This window comes from Pelecanus crispus, chromosome 1 (genome assembly GCF_030463565.1).
Source record: "Pelecanus crispus isolate bPelCri1 chromosome 1, bPelCri1.pri, whole genome shotgun sequence".
Lineage (NCBI taxonomy): Eukaryota > Metazoa > Chordata > Aves > Pelecaniformes > Pelecanidae > Pelecanus > Pelecanus crispus.
This window is the reverse complement of record NC_134643.1, coordinates 17,396,656-17,417,813: the sequence shown is the minus strand read 5'-3', so window position 1 is coordinate 17,417,813 and position 21,158 is coordinate 17,396,656. Positions and strand designations below refer to the sequence as shown.

General features: G+C 44.0%; 1 protein-coding gene across 1 annotated transcript in view; it reads right to left on the bottom strand.

Moving 5' to 3' along the window:
* KIF21A (kinesin family member 21A) overlaps positions 1-11,206 on the bottom strand; it is a 91,751-nt gene extending 80,545 nt beyond the window's left edge. The window contains exon 1 of the mRNA XM_075727761.1: positions 11,163-11,206. Coding sequence (XP_075583876.1) covers positions 11,163-11,206 — 44 coding nt within the window. The remainder of the gene's footprint in view (positions 1-11,162) is intronic.
* Positions 11,207-21,158: the final 9,952 nt, after the last annotated feature.

Below are 21,158 nucleotides of genomic sequence, written 5' to 3'. Positions count from 1 at the left end.
TGAAGCCGTCCCCCATATCTCACCCAACAGATCACAAGCACAGAGCTCTTCAGCATCTTCCTGGCTTTTAGGCCTTGCCTGCTCTCTTCCAGTACATAAGAGATTACCAAGACAACAGACCCAAGCTCCTTACTGAGGTTCACATTGGGAGGACAAGAGGCAGCGGTCATAAACCAAAGCAAGAGACTTCCCAGCTTGGCATAAGGAAAAAATTTTGCCCATTAGGACAGTCAAGTATTGGTTGCCCAGAGAGACTGAGGAATCTCCATCCTCAGAGGTTTTTCCAAGACCTAACTTGCTACAGCCTTGAGCAACCTCTCCTGAATTTAGTTTTGACCCTGTGTTGAGTGGGACATTGGATCAGATGACCTCCTGAGGTTCCTTCAAACTGGAATTAGTCTAAGCTTACCCTTCCAAATCTGTAAGGCTTTATTGTTCATGTGGACATTGTCACACCCCTGTAAACATATTCTGATATCTGAATGGGATCATTCAACTGTGCTCAGTTCAGGTCCTGGAACTCAACATGCAGCTTCATGGAATTACAGACAGTTGGGATGGAAAAGAGCTGGAAAGGTCATAGAGTTTATTCATCTACTCTACCTAGACCAAGGTAATATCAACTATGTCCAAAATGTTCCCAGTAGTTACCAGTTTGAACTGTTTTTAAAAATATCCTATATGGGCAATTCCACACCTCCACAGAGAAATTGTTCCAGGACATCCATCCTTACAACAGAAAAATATTTTCTTCCTATCTTTTACTTTTCTTACACTAATTTAAACCTATGACCTTTTATCCACTTCACCTTGAACATGAAGAACAATTTATTCCCTTCTACTTTGTATTTGACTGTAGGCATTTCAAGACATGTCTCTTAGCAATTTTCACTCCTTGTATCTCACACTATGGAACTGGTCATGTTTGTTAGACAAACAGTCACTTCCTTTCTCTTTTCATTTCCCCTCAGTCCACATTCTTCTTGAACTGCAGCACCCAAAACCTAACACTAGACATCAGCCAAGACATCAGCAGTACTGACCAAAGGGTATAGATTATTTTGCACCTTACATAAAAACTCCAATTTCTATATACACTAATTTTTTTTTTTTTTTTTTTTTGCCACAATACAACACTGCTGTTTCATTTGAATTCTTGCCTACAGTAGCAGCAGAGAGCACACTGGCCCTTTATTTTCAGTCAAGTATCATCCAAGATGTAGGCCAACACCATTTTATGCAAATCCTCTCTTCCCAAAGAAACATCTCAGCATTCAGCAGTCATGAGAGTTAAAAATCAACAGAAGTGTTGGCCCAGCATGGGCCAGCCCTGCATTCAGAGCTGCAAGCACAGAACTTCATCTGAAGCTCTGAGCTGTACAATGTTTATTCCTCTTTGGGGCCTACCAAGGCTTTACTTGTTGACAGTTAGAGAACAATGAAAAGTCCATCTGTTCCTCAAAAGCTTTGCTAACAGTGATAATGAAATATATCTACAGCTATGCTTTAAAATGCAGAACCAAGATCGTGGGTTGACTAGATGACCAGGCAATGTAGATCACTTTGGGGACTGTGTGGGGAAGAAAAAGAAAAAAAGACACCAACAAAAAAAAAAAAAAAAAAAAAAAACCCAAACAAAACCCTAAAGTCTGAAGCTTTGGAGTACAAAAGAAAAAAAAACATTTAATTATACTTATGTTAATTGTCAAATAGTTCAAATAGTCTACCTGTCAATACCAGTTCAGCCCTATCTCAGATCTCATTTTTAGAGCTCACTGAACACCAATCCACTTTTGCCGAACTCAAAGTTCGGCTAGTGAAGATCAAAATGGCAATTTTATTGTTCCTGAGTGATGGGCTGACTGATTAGATTAGACAGAAGCCTAAGCTGTGCTCTAAGTGATATAGATTGAACAGGTGGCCTTCTCTCTGACCTACTACCTCTTCAAACACCATTAAAAGTAGAATCCTTCTTTTTTCTATCATGTCTAGAAAATATATATTCAGATATTTACTCCCCCTTAACCCAGCATGAAAATATTTTTCTGGTCTTTAATGTCTTTCAAGCAGTTTGCTCATAAAACAAATCAACCTTCCCCAAATATACCAGTTATTCACACACATGATATAACTGTGACTAGAAAAAGAAAATACAGGAAATATTTAGATGGTATCAGTATCCCTAGTCTGCAAAGTGACATCTATAGATAAGACTTCTTAAAAAAAGAAAAAAAATGTGAAGGCATCACATTACAGAGCTAGAGCCTAAAAATAATGATTTCATATGTACTTAAAACTAAAGACCAGACTTCAAAAGGAATGCATTTGAGACCAGGGAGGGAAATAAACCTTACCTGGACAACTTATGTAGAGTGAAAACTGAAGCAATGTATGGTTTGCTTAGCAGGTAAAAAAATTAGTAGTCAGCTATTTCCTGCAGATCAAAGTGTCTGGTACAGGCATAACTTTTTTTTCTCTTTACACAGAAACAAAAGGTGGGGGGAGGGAGAAATAAAGCCATATACATGCTTTAGCAAAACAGAATTTTTAATTGTAACACTTTTCATAGAAGATGATGTAGTCAGACATTTTAGTAGCAGTTGTTTTTCTCACGATACTACATCATGTATTATTTATATCCCACCAGAAGTGTTTACTATACTTTGAAGCTACATCTTTGGCCTGAGGAGCTTACAACAATTCTGAGATGACAATACACAAAGTGCCAGTGGAGCATGGGGAGGGAAGAGCAGAAAAACAATATTATAAAAAGGCAAAAGACTCACTACCTACACTCATAGCCCTCACAGCCTCATAAGGGTGGAGATGGGGACACAGAGATTCTGTCCTAGGACACAATCAAGCACAAACTAAGACAGAGGCACTGCTGCAGTTGGCAAATATATTTAATCAGTACTATTGAGTGAGAGATTAGCAACTCCAAGATCTTGGGATAATGACCTACTCAGAGTGATACAAAAGGTCTCAGGACGCATCTCCCAATTAGTCCCATGCTAAAGGGAAGAAACGTCCAACAACGTCAGTGCTAAGAATAAATGGCTTTGAAAAACAAAGTTAATTAGATAAGTAACTTCTTCATTTTCAATATTTTGAATAAGTTACATAAACAGACATCTTACTTAAGTCAATCTACTTTCCTATCACTTTATTCCAAGAAGATGCAGTCTCACAGGCAATGTGGTACCAAATGCTTCAAAGAAAGTGGCTTATCTGGATTCCTACATTCTATAAAATACTAAGGGTTATACTGCACGTAGGACATTTCTTAGCAGGCCTGCTAGTGACCCCAGAATTATGCAAGACTACATTTTGTCATTTGCAATATATTTCTAGAGGATACTCTTTCCTTTATGTTTTAAACTATTACTGATGACTGGCATAACCTTTTAATAAACACTGCTAGCAAGTCACATACTTCAATATAGTCTCTTGACCAACATTAATACTCCACAGCTATATAGCTTTTCAGCTTAAGATGCCCCATTAACTTTGTTTTAGCAGTATTAAGCAAAAGACAACTAACATGGTTAGAAATGGGAGGAACCAAATAGTCAACAAAAATAATGAAAAAATACACAGGCCTAAAAGGACAATAACCAAGTGGTTGGAGCATTGACCCACAATGTTGAAGACCTCTGTTCAAAACCCCAAGTGAGATTAGACCAGGTGAACAGAGAAGACTGTTTGATCAAACTCTTCCATTTGAGATGTCTCACAAGAGAGAAATATTTTCTGCCCAGTCCTGTTAGCTATAACTTTCCATGTGTTCAGCTGTGGTAGCTGAACCATCATGCTATAGCATGCTACAGTCCTATAACTCTTACCTACCTTGAAAATCATGTTTTATTCATGTTTTTAAAGGATCAATTATGTTGAACATAAACAAAAGGAAAAGTAAATGTTCTTCAAAGCTACAGTATACAACAGAAAGCATTTCAAGAAACCTGGAGTATTTAAGAGCAAATATGGAAAAACTACATTAGATCTAAAATGTCCTGCAAAGAGTTAGGTATTTGCTAACCAACTGAAGCGTGCAGAGTTCCTGTAACAGCATGAATGCAAGAACCACCAGCGAGACACCAAAAATTACCTAGACAACAAATCCTTTAATCCATTTTTAAATCCAACAATGGAAACGCACTATTCAACTCGAATGCATATAAATTGCTATGTACAGTAGAACAATAATATTATAACCTTTTACTACAGTTCTATTGCTCTCAGCTTTCTGTTTTGAATCTCCACAGTAAACAGGCTCAAGGGATGTGTCATTCATTTTTGTTAGGTAGACTTAAAAACCTAAAGATGCTTAAAGGGTGCATTGTCCCAAACAGCAAGCCTAGCATTTGTCAGCTAATTAAAAAAAAAAAAAATTCTTTAAACAAAAATGAATTATTTGAGCAGTAGCTGACTTTACCAAATCTGTTGAGGATACTAACAAAAATAAAGGACCAGATGGTACCCTCTCCTCACTCTTTATTTCCATACAGAGTCTATCCAGGAAATATTTTATGCTAATCAATTGTTACTTCTGAATCAGCAGTTTTTCACATTTTAAAATACATATTGTACAGACCTTCTCTATGCGTCAAACTCACTGTGACGCTGACCTTAAAACTCTTTCACCATTCTCCATTTGCATCTTGTTGCTATGGTAAATACATCAAACAAGAGAACATGTTTGGAGGGGGGAAAAAAAAAAAAAAAAAAAAAAATCAGGCTGCATTTCTCCCTTTAGTCACACTGGAGCAGACACATTTATTCCAGAAGAGTTTCATCAGGCAAAAGTGGAAATAAACATGGAGAACTACAAAAAAGGAGGAAGGACATGAAGAAAATGAACAAAGGTTTAAAACAATTTTAGAGGACAAGATAAAGAGAACACAACAAAAAGGCACAGCTCATGTAGTTACTCTTGCTGGACTTGTTCAGGTCGGGTTTGATTTCTAATTAAGCTTTCTTGTTCGCCAGTTCAAATGATACTTTTAACTTCTTGCAAGTATTTTACATAGGAATAATATTAGCATAACAAAAAATTATCTGCTCCAGCAGCCGCAGATATGGCAGGATACTGAATCTTTACCAGAAAAAAATGCACCTAAAATGGCTTTATTTCCCCAGCAGTAATCAGGCAAGACAACATGAAAGGAAGAATTCCAGCAGCCATCTCTGAGTGGGCAGCAAGGACAACCTATAAAACGCTTAAAGCAAATAAAGGGAAAGCAGAGGGAGGGAGCAAGTCTCCCTTGATCCCAAGCACAAGGGCCATTCAACTACTATAGAAGAATTTAAAGAAGTCACACAGAAAAACTGAAAATGTGAAACCTTGAGTTCAGTAATAAAGGAACGTCTAGGCCAACAATATAAATCCTAACTCTCCGTAGACCATAAGGAGTAAAGAAAACACCATTAAATGGAAATCAGTGACTAACTCGATGGATTTTCAAAGTGAAGTAAACTCCTAAGTCTTCTACAAATGCTTGGAAATGCCAAGTTAGAAATATAATTCATCCAGAAACACGAACAGACCACTCATGCACACCACTCATTGCTGCTGCTTCTTTGTAAATTCAAGACATATCCATCTTTTGGCAAGGAATACGTGACATCAAGGGAAACGTCCAACTAGGATTTCCCCTCCATCAAAGAATGAATTTGTGTTTACATCACATGAGTGGTGGAAAGGGAAGTTTATTTCCTAGAAAGCAAGATCACAGATTTCAGTGTGCCCCAAGCAATATCAATTACAGATGATCAAGTCAGATAAGACGAAACCTGAATTAATTCAGCGGCAGATGGTGTCGTGTCTTTTTTTCAGCCAAAATGCAAAACATATGGATGGGGTAGAGTAAAGCTTCAGTGAAGGACAAGAGAATGTTTGTTTAAGTCAGGGAGCAAAAAGAAACATCAAAACTAACAAAAGATATGCAACATGAGCTTTCAAAAAAAAAAAAAATCTTTTTTGGAGCTTTCCACTAATAAGACTCTCTCTGAAAGAGGTATTTCCCAACATCTAACACATCCCCAAAAAATTACTGTTTAATACTGTTGAACATTTTTTTTTTCTTTGGTGGGGCATACTTGCCTACTGATAGACTGCTGAACTTCATTAATACAGTTACTTTGAGACATTTTCCCAAAAAAACCCCCCACCTTTCACAGCTTCACATGATTACAGGTGGGTAGCAACTATTGCCTAATAAAAGGAAAGCTTCGGTTCATTTTAAGGAGCCAATGGATAGTACTGTAATCTATTGCTTATCTAGTTATAGAATAATTTATGAGACTACTTAGCACTGTATGGGAATCATGAAATGAGTACCTCTGCCCTCCAGAGCCTATGATATATACCACAGCATACATGACCATTCATCTGACATTTGAGGATCCATTCATGGTAGGAAGCTTAAACACAGCTGTAAGTGTTTGCAGAACAGCAGCCCAAGAAAGAAGATCAATTTCAACAGTCAACATGCTTCAAAAAAAGACAGGTTCCTTCCATTACGCTGCTTCTTTCCTAATGCATTTAACAGTAGATGGATCTAGCACAGAGCCAAACTTCAGTGTAAAAGCTATTAGAAAAAATGCTGACTATGAGGAATACAAAAGATGAAAAGTAGAAGGAGGCATGACAAGAATAAACAGCAGATTCTGTATGGGGACTAAAAACACACAGAAACTAGCAAAGGACAAAAAATAAAAAAACGCAGAAGAGGTCCCACTGGTCACATAGTTCAAGAACTTGGCGTATGAAAGGAAGAAATCCAGTGTTCCCACAACAAACCTTTGCAGTGCAAGGCTAAGGTTACAAGGGATGAACATATCCCATTTGCCTTATCAAAAGTTAACACTGTATCCTGATTTCATGCCACAAGCAGGTTGATTAGTTGCAAAAATCTCTGTTCCTAAATTGAATTAGTAATCAAAACGTTTTTCTAGAGCACTTCATCTCCCTTTTGGAATACCAGAAACAGAAGCTGGGTGGTTTTAATTCATCAGCTATACCTATTACTCCCACTGTTATTAAAAAAGTTTCCCAATAGATCAGTTACATTTTGCACACGTAACTTCCATACTTGGCAAACATCAACATTTCACCTTTGTGAAGCAGTGTCACAACATATTGCAGCCACCCAGGGCAGGTATGAGAAGGAAACTTTGTAGATGGTTCAGGGAAGAGCTGGGTGGCCGGATCCCACAGCCTCTCTACATGCGCGAGGAAGAAGATAGCAACACTCCCCCTCTTTGCTTGAGGGACAAAACACAGAGCAGATGTCAATCTCAGCAGCTGAAGTAGTAGCAGTGAGGTACTCTTGCCAAAGTAGGGAAGGAGACACATATACACAAACATACCGAGGATGATTAAAAGCGGAAACTTTCACAGCTCTGCTCTTTACTGCTCACTGATGCTAAACATATGCGATTATAAAACACCATCCTCTAACTCCTCTTTCCCCTGGTTCTTTGCGTTCTGCCCACTGACACAGTTTCAACTGGGCTCCACCTTTCACGACAACATGCCCAATGCCAAAGCCCTACTTTAGCTTCACCAGCTGTCACTTCATGTCCTACTATTGTCCACTCCACCTGAGGTGTCACCCAAGCATGTCTGAGTGACCATCTTACTTTTCTTGACTACTGGTCAGCTTCCACAGCTATTCATCTTTTCACATCGTTCTTCATTATTTCTTCTTCTGTTTTCATACAGCATCTTAAAAGGCAGTACCTACAAATCAACACTGAAGCTTATCATCTGTATGTGTGGGGCCTCCACTGACTCAGAGTGAGTCAAGGCCATCTTCCTCCTTTGGAGGACTAGAAGGTAGATGTTTACTTCAACGTTCTACATTGTTATGTCTTCTCCATAGCAGGATCCAAATAACAGACATCCTTCCATGCTTTATCAGATAGTAGTCCTCCATGCAAGCCTTCTGGTGAGCTCTATCCAAACATTATTGCTCTCCAAGAGTTCCCTTGTTTAGCATGTATCCAAAAATGCAAAGGACTTAACTCCAACTTTCTTGTTCCCTCTCCAGTTGGAGCTATTTCAATTCCTTTGACACAACTCAGGTCTGGCTGGTGAAAGTAAGCATAACTCTGACCTAATGGTTTAGTGCACTGACCCCATCCAATCCCTGGATAACTCATACAATGACTCTCTAAAACACAATACTGACACAGACCACTGTCTATTGAGGATCTCAATCTTAGGCGAGAACTTCATCTACCCAGCATTCAGGAAGCCTACACACTGTATTTTGGCTGTGGACACCACTAAAGTGGCAAGACACACAAGAATTAGGAAGTATAACCTATATCCGCTTTGTGGTCTTGGTTCCAGAAATATGAACTGTGATGTTTATACCATTCCATAGCCTCCTTGGGGAAAGTTAGTTTTCATATGCTGAAAAGACATTTACAAAAGCAAGACAGCATTTTCAGATTTACAAAAAGGATAGCTTTTCACAGTTAAAAGAAAAAACAGCCATCGGATTAGGTAACTGTCATGGGGGCTCTCTGATTTAATCTGAAAACAGACACAATACACAGTCACAGGAAGAGCAAAGCTCTTTGTTGAAGTTGCACACCATCATCAAAATTGTAACTCCACAAGTCTTTCAGTGGTGGCTGACAATAGAGAAAGAATTTTTTTCTTAATTGGGGAATTTAACATTAGTTACTGCATTATCTGCCAATCTATTTTCAGCTTTCATGCTTCGCTAAACCAGAGTATTTAGCTCATCATTCACAAACCCATTGTTGCACCGAAGAAAATGGGGAGCAATTAGCGTACAAGAGGATAGCTTAAAGGTACTGCTAATTGGACAGAATGAAGTATTTTTGAATCGTGTTGCATACAATTAAGTGAGATAACCAGGTTCTGGAAAAACAATTTGCTAAACAATTTCAGTGATGTCTATTCTTTAACCTATGCTTCAAGTTTAAGCAAATTCAGCTTTGCAGTGCAATTCAGTGCAATACGCCTTTCCAGTATCTTACTTCAGTTACTACCATGGGGGCTGCAAACTAAAGGCTGGTCCTGCTGTAGAGCAAGCCTCGTTCAGGAAACATACATACAAAAACAACGACTAATTCTTCACAACAGTGGAGATCATCACTGAACTAAGCTCTAGTTCCCAAAAAGAACTGAAGAACAAACCCAACAAGAAAACCAAATGTAATATTCATAATGCACAGTACAGCATGGCGCTGATACAGTGAGTTGCCACACCAGTTGAATTACAGGACTGTGCAAAATACACAACCAGAAATAATAGAAAATCATCTACAAAGAGCTACTGGTGGGGAAAAAAAAAAAAGAGTGCATGCTTTTGTTCATGAGTGCTAAGCAGAAAGGGGGAAATCTTGTACATAAATAGTTAATCTGCCAAAAGGAAGAAAGCAGACAGGAGGAAAGATGCAATTCTTCATTACTAGTGAACTGCACTCAGACATAAGGCGTTAGACAATCATGCTACAGAAATATGCCTCATAACATTAGGGATTTGTTTTCAAGAGCTACAGCTAGGTGATTTTAATTCACTTTTACAAATTCTTTGCCATATATTATTTCTAATCTATTTATCACACACCTACAACTATAAACATATTTGCACCAGTAGGTTTTCTTTCACTCCTGGCTGCAACAAACCTCTGTATTTGTAAATTAACTTCTACGCCACTATTTTTTTTGGCTCAGAACATATTAAATATTTTCTTCAAATGACAGAGCAGTCTGTAAACCTGTAACGCCCTATTTTTAGGATCACACCTATCTCATATTTTCCTTTTTAAAAATACAGCCTAATTATGCTTTGGAATAATACTTCCCTGTACTTTATGTGAAAAGCACTTCAACAGATGACACCACTCACAAAAGCATCTCTCCCCATAGAAAATGCTACCGTACTCAGTGAGCGGATTTTAATGAACAACTGCAGCATACACCCCATGTTATCATGCAGGGGCGGTGTTTCTCGGTTTACTGAAAATGTTATTGAACTGTTCCCCCCACGCGCACATACCAACAACAGCATGCAGTAACATCGCTTATTCCTACGCCCTTCAGAGAAAAAAACGATCCACCCTCTTTGTCTTCCTGTACAGCCCTTGAATTATCTAAGAAGGTGAGATGTATGTAGTGGTTCCAAGGACCCACTGGCAGATGCAGAGCTTCCCCTGAAGTCCAGTTTCCTGTGGCATAATACTCCAAGTGCATCAGCATATAATACAAACTTCTTTAAAGGAATGAAATCAATCATCATTCCGTATCACAATTAAAATCCAAATAGTGACATACATATACAGACATATATATACATGCATCTGCATTTCTCCTCATGTTTGAATTATACAAAGACATCTTGAAAATTAAGGCATCCGTGGGCTAATCTGGAAGCTCTTCAAACAATAAAATAGTATCTTCACACAGAAAACCGAGAAGAGCCAAGAGTTCACTGATGAACAACAGATCTTCGTCTCTGATAAAAGAGTAATTTGAATTAGCTGATGTCTTAAAATGATTTAAGCTCCACTCCCATTATGACTTCTACATACACCTATTCTCATTTACTGTGAGCAGCCTCCTGGAAGTCTCATCCCTCCCGGTATGTGAGGTTAGACACAGCCTCCGTGGGATAAAAGCCTTTATCCTTCTAAAAATATCACTCTGCCTGGATCCACTCCCGCAAAGCTGCGTGATGCAAACGACATCGCTACAGCCGAGGGACTGCTCTACTTCCATGAGTAAGCACTCGCAGCACCGGGCTATAATTAGTTGGAGTATTTTTAGGGTCGTTGCTGAAAATTAAGAGAGAAATGACCCAGAAAGACCGCGGAAAGGGGGAGGGGGTCCCTCTCCTTTGGCTGTTTCCAACTGCTGCAAGGAAAAGGAGGCTCAGCAGCAGGAGCCGGGGTGATGCGCCCTTTCCGCAGGGAAGCCGCCCCTCGCGGGTGTCCCCGGCCGGCGATGCCGCTTCCCACGGGGGGAGAGCCCGCACCCGCCCCGCGCACAGGGCCCGCTCCACGGGGCTCACGGGCACGGCCGGCCGCGGTCACCCGTGGCGTGAGGGCCCGCGGGGAGCGCCCCCCCGCCGCCGCCGCCCTCCGGTCCCCGCGGGAGGGCCGGCGCCGCCGCTTACCTGACCGCCACCCGCACCGAGCTCTCGTCCTGGCCGGCCGACATGGTGCCGGGGGGCAGGCGCGGGGCGGCCGCCAGCCTGGCCGGGAGCGGGGGGCGCCGCCGGGCCGCGGAGAGGCCCGCGGGGAGGAGGTGGGGGCACTGCCGCGGCTCCCCCCTCACCTCCTCCTCCTGCTCCGCCACCTCCTCTCTCCAGCCATTTTAGGTGCCTGAATGAATAGGTAGGAGCCGCGGCAGCGCGGGGCGGTTCGCGCCGCTCCTCCTCCTCCTCCTCCTCCTCCTCCTCCTCCTGCCCCCGCCCCGCTCCGGCCCTTCCAGTCCCTGGGCGGGGAGCGCTGTCAGTCAGCCCGCCGGCGGGCGGAGGGACGGGCCCCGGGCACCGGCCCCCGCCCCCCCGGGGTCCGGCCCCCCGCCCCTCGGGGCACCGGCCCCCGGCCCCCGGGCACCGGCCCTCCTGCCTCTCCGGGCACCGGGCTCCCCGCCCCTCCGGGGTCCGGCCTCCGCCTCTCCGGGCACCGGTCCCCCGCCCCTCCGGGCTCCGGCCCCCGGGCACCGGCCCCCCCGCCCCTCGGGGCACCGGCCCCCCGCCCCTCCGGGGTCCGGCCCCCGCCTCTCCGGGCACCGGGCTCCCCGCCCCTCCGGGCACCGGCCCCCGCCCCTCCGGGCTCCGGCCTCCGCCCCTCGGGGCACCGGCCCCCCCGCCTCTCCGGGCACCGGGCTCCCCGCCCCTCCGGGCACCGGCCCCCGCCCCTCCGGGGTCCGGCCCCCGTACCCCGGGTACCGGGCTCCCCGCCCCTCCGGGCTCCGGCCTCCGCCCCTCGGGGCACCGGCCCCCCCGCCCCCCCGGGCACCGGGCTCCCCGCCCCCCCGGGCACCGGTCCCCGCCCCGCGCCCGCCGCAGCCGCAATGCGTCAGAGGCCCCGCCCCGGGCAGGCGGCGGCGGCGGCGGCGGCGGCGGCGGCGGGGCGGGCGGGGGGGCCGCGGGGCGCGCGCCTCACGGGCCTCTCCCGGCGGGCGGGCACGCGGCCCCGGCACCGCCCCCCGCGCGCGGCGCTGTGCACACGCGCGCACACGCACCCGCACCCCGTCCCCACGCGCGCACCTGCTGCTCCTTGGACACGCATTGCTCGCACACGGCCCTTCCCACGCGCGCCTCTTGCACGCCCACCGCCTCGCACACGCCTTTCCACACGCACGTGCAGTGCTAGGCCTCCACGCGCAGCTCCTCGCACCCGGGCACTCGCACCTGGCCCCACGCGCGCCTCTTGCACGCGCGCCTCTTGCACGCGCACCTACACGCTGGCAGCTACGCACGCACGCGCTGCCGTTCATGGTGTCTGGCTTACGCGCGCCTCTTCCCCCCCCCCCCCACGCACTCGTGCACGGCCCTTGCACGCCTGCACGGGGCGCTCCGCACGCGCAGCTCGTCTTCCCACGATTCTCCACGCGTGCCACCAACGTGCGCAGCTCTTGCACGCGCACACGTGTGCACAGCCACCCTGTGAGGGCTCTGCACCCAGCTTCCGAGGCCTCCCTGCTGGGAAAGAGGAGTTTAGCCCCCTGTCAGGGCTGGGTTTTTTCGCTCTTCCACCTGTTTCCCTCTCCTGAGCGGGAATGCAATGTCCTCGTTCCTCCCCATCCCTCCCCTGGCCCTGTGCGGTCCTCACGACCCTCGTGCCTGCGGGAGCACGCAGCTCTCCCGTTTTCCTGGCCCTACGCGGCAGGTTTGGTTGGCCTAGCCAGGCATCGCCGTTCTCACTTCGCTAATGAAATGCCTGGCTTTTAGTTGGAAACTGAGTGGGCGGATGACATTAATTTTTGATGCAAATAGTCTCCCTGCCAGGAAACAAGCCCGGTTATTTTGCCCAAAACAATCCGCATTCCTAAGGAAGGTTTTCCATCAGAATAAGCCTGGGTTTGAATGTGTAATGAGATGCTAAAAACCTTGCAGTTCAAGTTGTTTTGCTTCTGATAGTGGAGGTTGTTCACGCCCAGGCCCCAGCCTCTGTCAGAGCTGGGCAGGTGAGGCCTGCCGGCAGGAGGGGGCCTCCAGCCATGTCCCCAGCTCTCTCAAGTGGCAAGTCCCTCCTTCTCAGAAGAAATCAACTGTACTTGTTACTCTACGAGTTTCTTGTAGTTATTTTCTCACCCTTTTCTGTTTATTAACTAAGAAATTGGATTGTTTCTGGAAAATGGCCCACCTGGCAGTAGCTATACAAAATGGTGGTCTTCTGCTTTCTTCTGAATTACACAGCACCACCATACAAAGCTCCAACAGCATTTGAAACTAGGGGGGACTTAAATTAGGTAGCATACCCCTGAGGTATACTGAGATGGTATTTATCTGAAAGGCAGAAAAATGGAGACTTGGATAATTCCATCTGAAGCCACTGAGGGAATCTGGCACAGGCAGAATAAAGCCTACATTTCCCTGGCTTCCAGACTCACTATCCTCTATTTAATGCTGTAGTCCAAGTGCTTTGCTTCTCCCTTTTTTGCAGTATTTTATAGAATGGGCAAGATAGCCAATAAAGAAAAATCTCTTGTGAGTGAATTATGTTAGCATTCATATGAAATAGCCTCCAAATGAAAGCGATTAAAGGCTCATAGTTCAGGGCGTTTCCAGCTAGCGGGGGCTAAACGCTCGTGACTGTCATACGTCTGCCTGTATTGTACTGAGCTATTTAAAAATACCTGCAGCTCATCCGTGGTGAGTGGCATCCTATAGCATAATCAGGTTATCATAATTTATTCACATCCGATTTACAAATCAAGCTAACAATAAAGCTTAAGCAAGTACAGAAAAGGCAAAGGTTGCTATGTTTTCGCTAGAATAGCTTTAGTGACTTGGATACTTTCTTATCCAAAAGTATCCAATACGTTTTTTTCAGCTGACACAGCTACAAGGTTAATGCAACAAGCACACTCAAGCCAAATTTGTACGCTGGCACTATCAGTCTGCATTTGTTTCGCCCAGCATCTTTTGCTGGGTAGGCCCCAGTACGGCAAAGCTCATCCGCATCACCCCGAGCATGCGTATAGAATCCTGCTAAGTCAGTGCCTCCAGTTCGCCGTGTGAGCTGTGCTAAAAACCCAGCGGGGAGTAGCAGCCGCAGGAGCTGCCTGCGACTTTCTCAGTCCTGGCTGCTCAGACCCAGGATCATACCCTAGATCTTACCAGGGCCATTTCTTTTCCGGCTCTCGCATGCCCCTAAACATTTTTCTCAGCCTGATCACATCCAGCCCTCTCTCTTCCACATTGAAAATGAAGTTAGCAGCTTAAAAAGTCTGGCAGAAGTCCTCCTGAGCTTAATGTTATGTATACAGATGGGTTGGTATTTACAGGTTTGGGACCTTAATGACAAAGATTTGTTATCCACATTGGGATTAAACAGGAAGTCATAAATTTTGGTGCCATAGTAAAACTATTCCCTTCTAATTTATGGTTATTTCAGTCCTACACTATTACATGCATATTTTCTGTCTCATATGCCAGACTCCTGTGAAATTGATATAGCAAGTTACATTTAGCTTCTTGCCATGCAAATTGCCTGATTTGTGACCATTCGGATGTAAACCAGGAAAAAGACATGGGTCTTATTTCTTTAATGGCAGATTTTTCTCTTTGTTCCCCATTTCCAGAAAGCATACAATCCTTTTGTTAAAATAAACTGGTTTATTTTGGCTTTTTCCAACTCGTCCAATGTAATCAAGCAGACTGCTATACTGTTAACTTGGCCATCCCAGGAAACTTAAATCAGTTCTGGTTTTCATTTCTTATAATGTGGTCGACCTCTGCTCTCCAGAATCCTATTCACCTCATTGAAGGATTAACTTGAATAAATAAGGGCAAAATCGTTCCCTTTCTTTCATTGTCTACATATGTAGCCATACTGCCAATATCTTGCTTACCTGTAATAAAGCTGTACTGTAACATTTACAGATTTTGTCCAATCTCACAGCTAATGAACGGGCATTCCTGGAAGGTCCCCTCTCCTCATGCTCCTTAGCACGCCTACAGGTAGGACTTGCAGTAGAACACCCCGTCTCGCCTGCGGCTCTGACACCACAGGTACCAGCCACATCTGGTCAGCCCTGATCAACTGCAGAGGTTCCCAGCCACGGGACAAACTACAACTTGGGAGCAGGAAGGGAGTTCCCAGGTCCCTGCTCGGTGCTTAGAGGAGGACTGCTGGGAACATCCCTCCCTGGCAGCCGTCCCGGGTGCTGGCTCTTGCACTTTCACCTCCTCCATTCTCCTGCCATATGACTCAGCACCATGAGCTTCATCCACTGGGGCAACCAAAGACCTGCGTTTGGAAGGGTGAGGGCTCTGACTGCTGCACACACGCGTGCACACCCTGCATAGATGGTGAAGCTGCCCACAGAGTTCCTTTAAGCATCAGAAGTTGCCTAAAGTCAGAGCTGTACACAACCTGAATGAGCCAAGCGGACTCCACTTCAGAGTCAGAGCCCTGCGTTTTGACATACGTATGTTTGCAGACAAGTTGTCTAGGCCTTGCCCACGCTCTACCAGTTGGTTTTGAAATGATCTAACTAAAATAATGCAAGAGCACTTAAATAGTAGTGGTCTTCAAATTTTTTAACTGTGATAATTTAGCAGTACTAAATAAGCCAGCTTAATCAAAGATTCAACTTATTTGTTAGTGCCATGCTGGGCAGCTGCCTATTTCTTTGTCCTGCTGAAAATATTATTTAGTTCGGAGAAGAGATTCTGTTGATGGAAGTAACATAAAAGTGTTAGAAGATACTGACACTGAGACAATTCATAACCATGAGGATCTATTCCATAATGGTTTGATAATGATCTTTTATTTGAGATTTCACTGTACAAAACCTTATCAGGAAACAGCCTGACTATGGTTGTGGTGGTCTCTAGTGCTTTTTCTGCTGAGAATGGAGGTGACGCTGTGTTGTTGAGACAGGAAATAATGTATGAAATCACTAATTTCTGATTAATTTGTATCAACTAGAGCAATTGCACCATGACTGGTAGAAGGTTTCAAGTGGATTAGTGGATTTTGTCAAGTTTTAACTAGGCCCACCACTATGGAAGGCAGACATTCTTTTGGATACAGACTGGGGAACACGAAATGTTCAAGCACTATGGAAGAACAGTAGTGATGCCTTGTTCTGAAGGTCATTAAATCGAATCATCTGCATAATTCATGCTGTTTTATCAAATTCACACACATGAAATAAATAGCTAGTATATCATCTCCTTAGTCACTATCGTTTTCTTGAAAGTATATATCAGATAAACTTTTTTTAAGCCACATACAAGCCACAATTTATTCAGTGATTTTGGAATGACACCATGAAGCCTAAATGTATATGCAAATATGATGTAATACATACATTCCAATGAGCAAATTTTTTTTTCACATTCATTCATATGATAGTTTGAAAAATGTAGAGATTTTTGGTCATGTAAGTGATCCCAGATTTTCTCTATAGTTTTCTCCTTCTCCGGGTCTGTCATAATTCTATGAACCGTGTAACCCAATAACTGCTTGTATTTTAGTGTCTTCTGACACAGGAAGGGTAACTGGACTCCCAGGGAACTGGGTTTCATGAGCTGGTGCAGATGGGAGTTAAGTCAGCAACATTCACCCATCAGCAATAATCACTCCATTTTATTTAATAAACACTAAACTCTTCATCATTAAAGTATACAGTGCTTCCAGGTTTCTACTTGGCAAAGTCAAACTTTTGTTTGCGTTTTCCATATGATGCCTCAAGCTTACATGAACCTTAGGCTTTTCTGTAGTCAGCTTTTGTAAGATCTTCACTACACACTAAACTAAACTTCTAAAAAGTTACATATTGATTTTTAAGGACTTTCTAGAAGCAGTTTTTTTCTTCTCTGACTGGCTTCTCATTCCAAACTACAGGTCTTGGAAAGCAGTCAAGCTTATAAAAGACATTTCAAATGCTTTCCATTTTCTTCCCATCACTCACTGAGACCTTTGATTAAATAACAATGAGGAAATAAAAGTGTTAAGCCACTCCAAACTGGCAGGCCAAAAAGTACAACAGGGAAGTCTTTGCTTCCAATAACTGTGGAAAACAAAGCAGGCTGCCGGAGGAAATTATCGCTTGGCTCGCGACAGGATGGGGGAAGGTATTTCAAAGTTGAGAAGGAAGAAAGGAGTGCAAGATGATGTTTATATAATCAGAATAACACTAGATAAGGAAAGGAAACAGGCTGGTTTAGTACAGACAAGTGTGGAGAGAAGATGGTAGAGAAACCAGAAAGGACGGGGTGGAGAAGGAAGAGGGATCTCTGGAGTGAAAGCCAAGCAACGGCTCTGCAGGGTTGTTTCTGGAGCTGGGGAGCACAAGAGGAAAAGCAGCATCAGGCACCTCCCAAGCGAGAAGAAAGGAGATGGGGTTTTTCCATTCACCTTCCAGAAAATGAATGAACTGTAAAGGAGCAAATATAGTGGAAAGAAACACATGATTAAGGGATCGTATCTGGAGCTGAGCAGAGGATTCAATGGGAATAGAGCTACTAGCTACACCACCACACTTGATGAAGAAAGAAAGAATTTCTTTATGTACTGATGTTTCTTATGCACAAAAATTGTACTGTGTTAACTATACCACTGTTAACAAAGCAGCGCAGTTTTCCTCTGCTCCTGGCAGCTCAGAGTGTTTGTGTTATATGACAAAAATGTGCTTATACCCATATACTTATTTATCTTTCTTCTGGGCCCAAGGACTGCTGTGGTTTGTGCTACTATAACTGCTGTCTACACTAAGACGATTATATCAGGATAAACATTTTGATATAAATATACACATTGCATTATATCTCATGTAGTACACATATACATTAGATCCCCACCAAACCAGTGCTGCTAGAGTAGGAGAAATCATAAGAAAGAGAACAGGGCTAAAACATATCTCTGGGGAAAACCTCCCCTACGCAATCTTAACAGACTCATGACTCAAATCAGTGGATTTACACTAAGGATGAACATGCCTTTTATGTCACTGTGTTTTAAGAATTTGTTAGTTAACTGAGAGTTCCGCTCAGCTGTTTTGCAGTAAAATCTTGCAGATTCACCCTGGCAACTGGAGGTCCCTTCAGGTATTACAGGAAGAATATAAATAATGGAGATGAGGGGGAAAAAAAGATCAGAAAGTAGCCTTTACAGTAATGTAGTTTAGTTCGATCATTTCTGGTAACACTATTCAAATCTAGCACAGTATGAAGAAGAAAGTAACTCAGGTCTTAGCAGGACGAGACCTTACTGTGGCTTTGGGTTATTAAGTATCTCCTGAGGTGTAGCCAGGTCCTGCAGTTTTCTGCAGGGAACTCCATCCCATGGGTCAGAAACTTGCGCTTCTAAACCTGATCTTTGGGCCTGATTCACTAATGCCTTGAAATAAACTCAAAATGCTACTAGATCAGGGTGAGTGAATGTTCTGCTTTCTTCATGCTATTGCAAAAGGCTACAAAATATCTTCAAAAGAACAGAGCAGTAGGCCAACTGTTTTACAGATCTGAACCAAAGCAAGTATGGCTCTTCCCCTTTCTCCTATGGGGAAATTGAGGCAAGAAGGACATGGGAATCACAGAAGCCTATAGAAGAAATGGTTGTCAGAATCAGTATTAGGGCTGACTCCTGTGCCTGTGCAAACACTATTAGACCACACCTTAATGAGATGAAATATTAATACAAAAGCTGCACGGGAAATTAATTTCTGCGGCCTCTCACAAGAACCAGCTGTTCAGACTTGAATGTGTCACCATTGCACAACACAAATTTTGCCTTAAGGATACGGTTACCCAACATGATGGATTTTTCATAATGTCCCTCCCAATAGTATCCTCATCCTTCCTCTGTCTTTCACCCTTCTGCCATCACCACCATGCTTTCAATTTTTGGTTCAGCCTTCTGGAAGGTACTGAATGATGAGAGTCCTCTGGTGAGCACAGCGTTAACAGTTGCAGGGCAGCCTCCTCTGGGCAGCCTTGCCAATCCGCCCTAGATAAGATAGAAAAAAATGAGTTTGCATATTTAAACAACAAGCGTCAAAACCCTAGCACATTCCAGATGAAGTAAATTTTAAGTTCTCTGTGTCTGGTAAAATACCCAGATGAAATTAGATCAAAAGAGGACAGGAAATTTTCTGTTTCCCTGCAGACCCTGGTAATGACTATTAGTAGAGGTTAGTCTGTGACCAGTTTTATGATTACTCTGCGTAAACACGTTGTTCTCCTGTGTTGTTCATGCAGGCTTCCTCCCACTGGTCTACGTATTCACTAGTCACAGTGCGCCTAAGCCCCAGATGGTGAGTTCCTTGAGTTAGAGCTTGTTGTACAGTTTTTTATGATGAAGTCCTGTTTCCTAATTGGTGTCCTTAGGCATTACCGCAATAAAAGCAATAAATAATAATAATAAAAAAAAAAAGGATGGAAGGTGGGTGAAGACATGACTAATTACCTAAACAATACTGGGACCACAAGCCACAGGCAGCACGGGAGCTTCAGGAAGAGCAAGTGGGTGAAGAGTCACCTGCAAAACAGAGGGATGGGCAGGTAAAGAGTAGGTCTTGCAAGACAAAACTGAGAGTCTTTATTTTGATAGCGTCATGGAATTTATAAATTAAGGGATGACAGCTGTAGATTAAGCATGGCACGAGTTGCTTTACTCTCTATGTGTGTGCAGCCTGACTTGGCACTGTCACAGACTGATGAAATAAAAAGTGTAGTCGAAATGGTGATGTAACAAGCCAGGAGATGTGAGAAGCAGGAGTTCCCAAACAGGGTCTGCAGAAGGGCCACTACTGTACCATGTGCTGTACCATGGCAGCAGCAGCCAGGGCCGCTGCGCCAAGCTCTGTGTCTGGCTGCAAGCCTCCCCTCCCCTTCCCACAAGAAAACACATGCTTCCAGGTCTGTGCTGGGCTACACGTAGGAAGAGAAGAGGCGTTCACTTGTCCGGGTAGCAGCCATGGATAAACAACCATTCCTCACTTTCCCCCGGAAAAATGCAACAAAATGAGCATTGTTCTCCTTAATATTTATTTATTTGAAGCTGTTTTCATACCACTCACTGTGTATGTGTTGCTTGGGAACACTTAGGCCAAAGGATAATACTCAGAATGGTGACAGGCTGAATCTTATGTAAATTTACATTTATGGATGGGGAGCATAGACATAGTTTGCTCCTGAAATGAAAGAGCACAGTGGGTAATGAACTTCCAGAATTCATTGCCACAGGAGGTTGGGGAAGCAGGCTATTAGCAGGCATAAAAAGGGATTAGACAAGATTTGTCAACAATGCCTCTATTAACAGATAATAAAAGGAACAGACAGTTCCAATGACTGCAATCTTGGGAGACTGGACCAGAGGAAGAGGCCCCATACACGTGCTCTCCCCAAACAGCATCTCCGATTGTCACTCTTCAGGCTTTGCTACCTGGATCTGCCTGCCCTGTCTTAGGCAACATTGGGGGAGCCTGGGGGACCTTGAAGAGTCTGCTGTGGCCTTCAAAACTTGTGGCTTGATCGGGGCTGATGGCCAGCATCCGTGCAGCTACCCCAGTGCCATCACGGGCACTGGGCAGCAGTAGCATTTGTGGCTGTTGGTCTGACCCAGCAGGGCATTTCTTAATGTTCTGATGGGTTAAGCCCTAAGTGGTGCTGCTCTCACCAAAGGGACTAGCAACCAGCACGGTGGACTTGGAAGGGAGTTATAAAGAGCAAAAAGGAACCAGCTTTAACAAACCATTCACTGAGGCTCAGAAAAATATGGATGGAGGAAGACAGAAGATTCTGTTAATACAGTATGAGTTTGATAACCAAAAGGGCTCACTCTCCAAGAAGTGCATGAAAACAGATATTCCTTAATTTCAGGGGTGACACTGAAAGGAAGAGTGAAGAGGAAACTAGCCCTGACTTTGCAGCTGTCTCTTTTTCCAGCTGAAGGCTCTAACTCCATTTGATTCCTCCTCAAAGCAT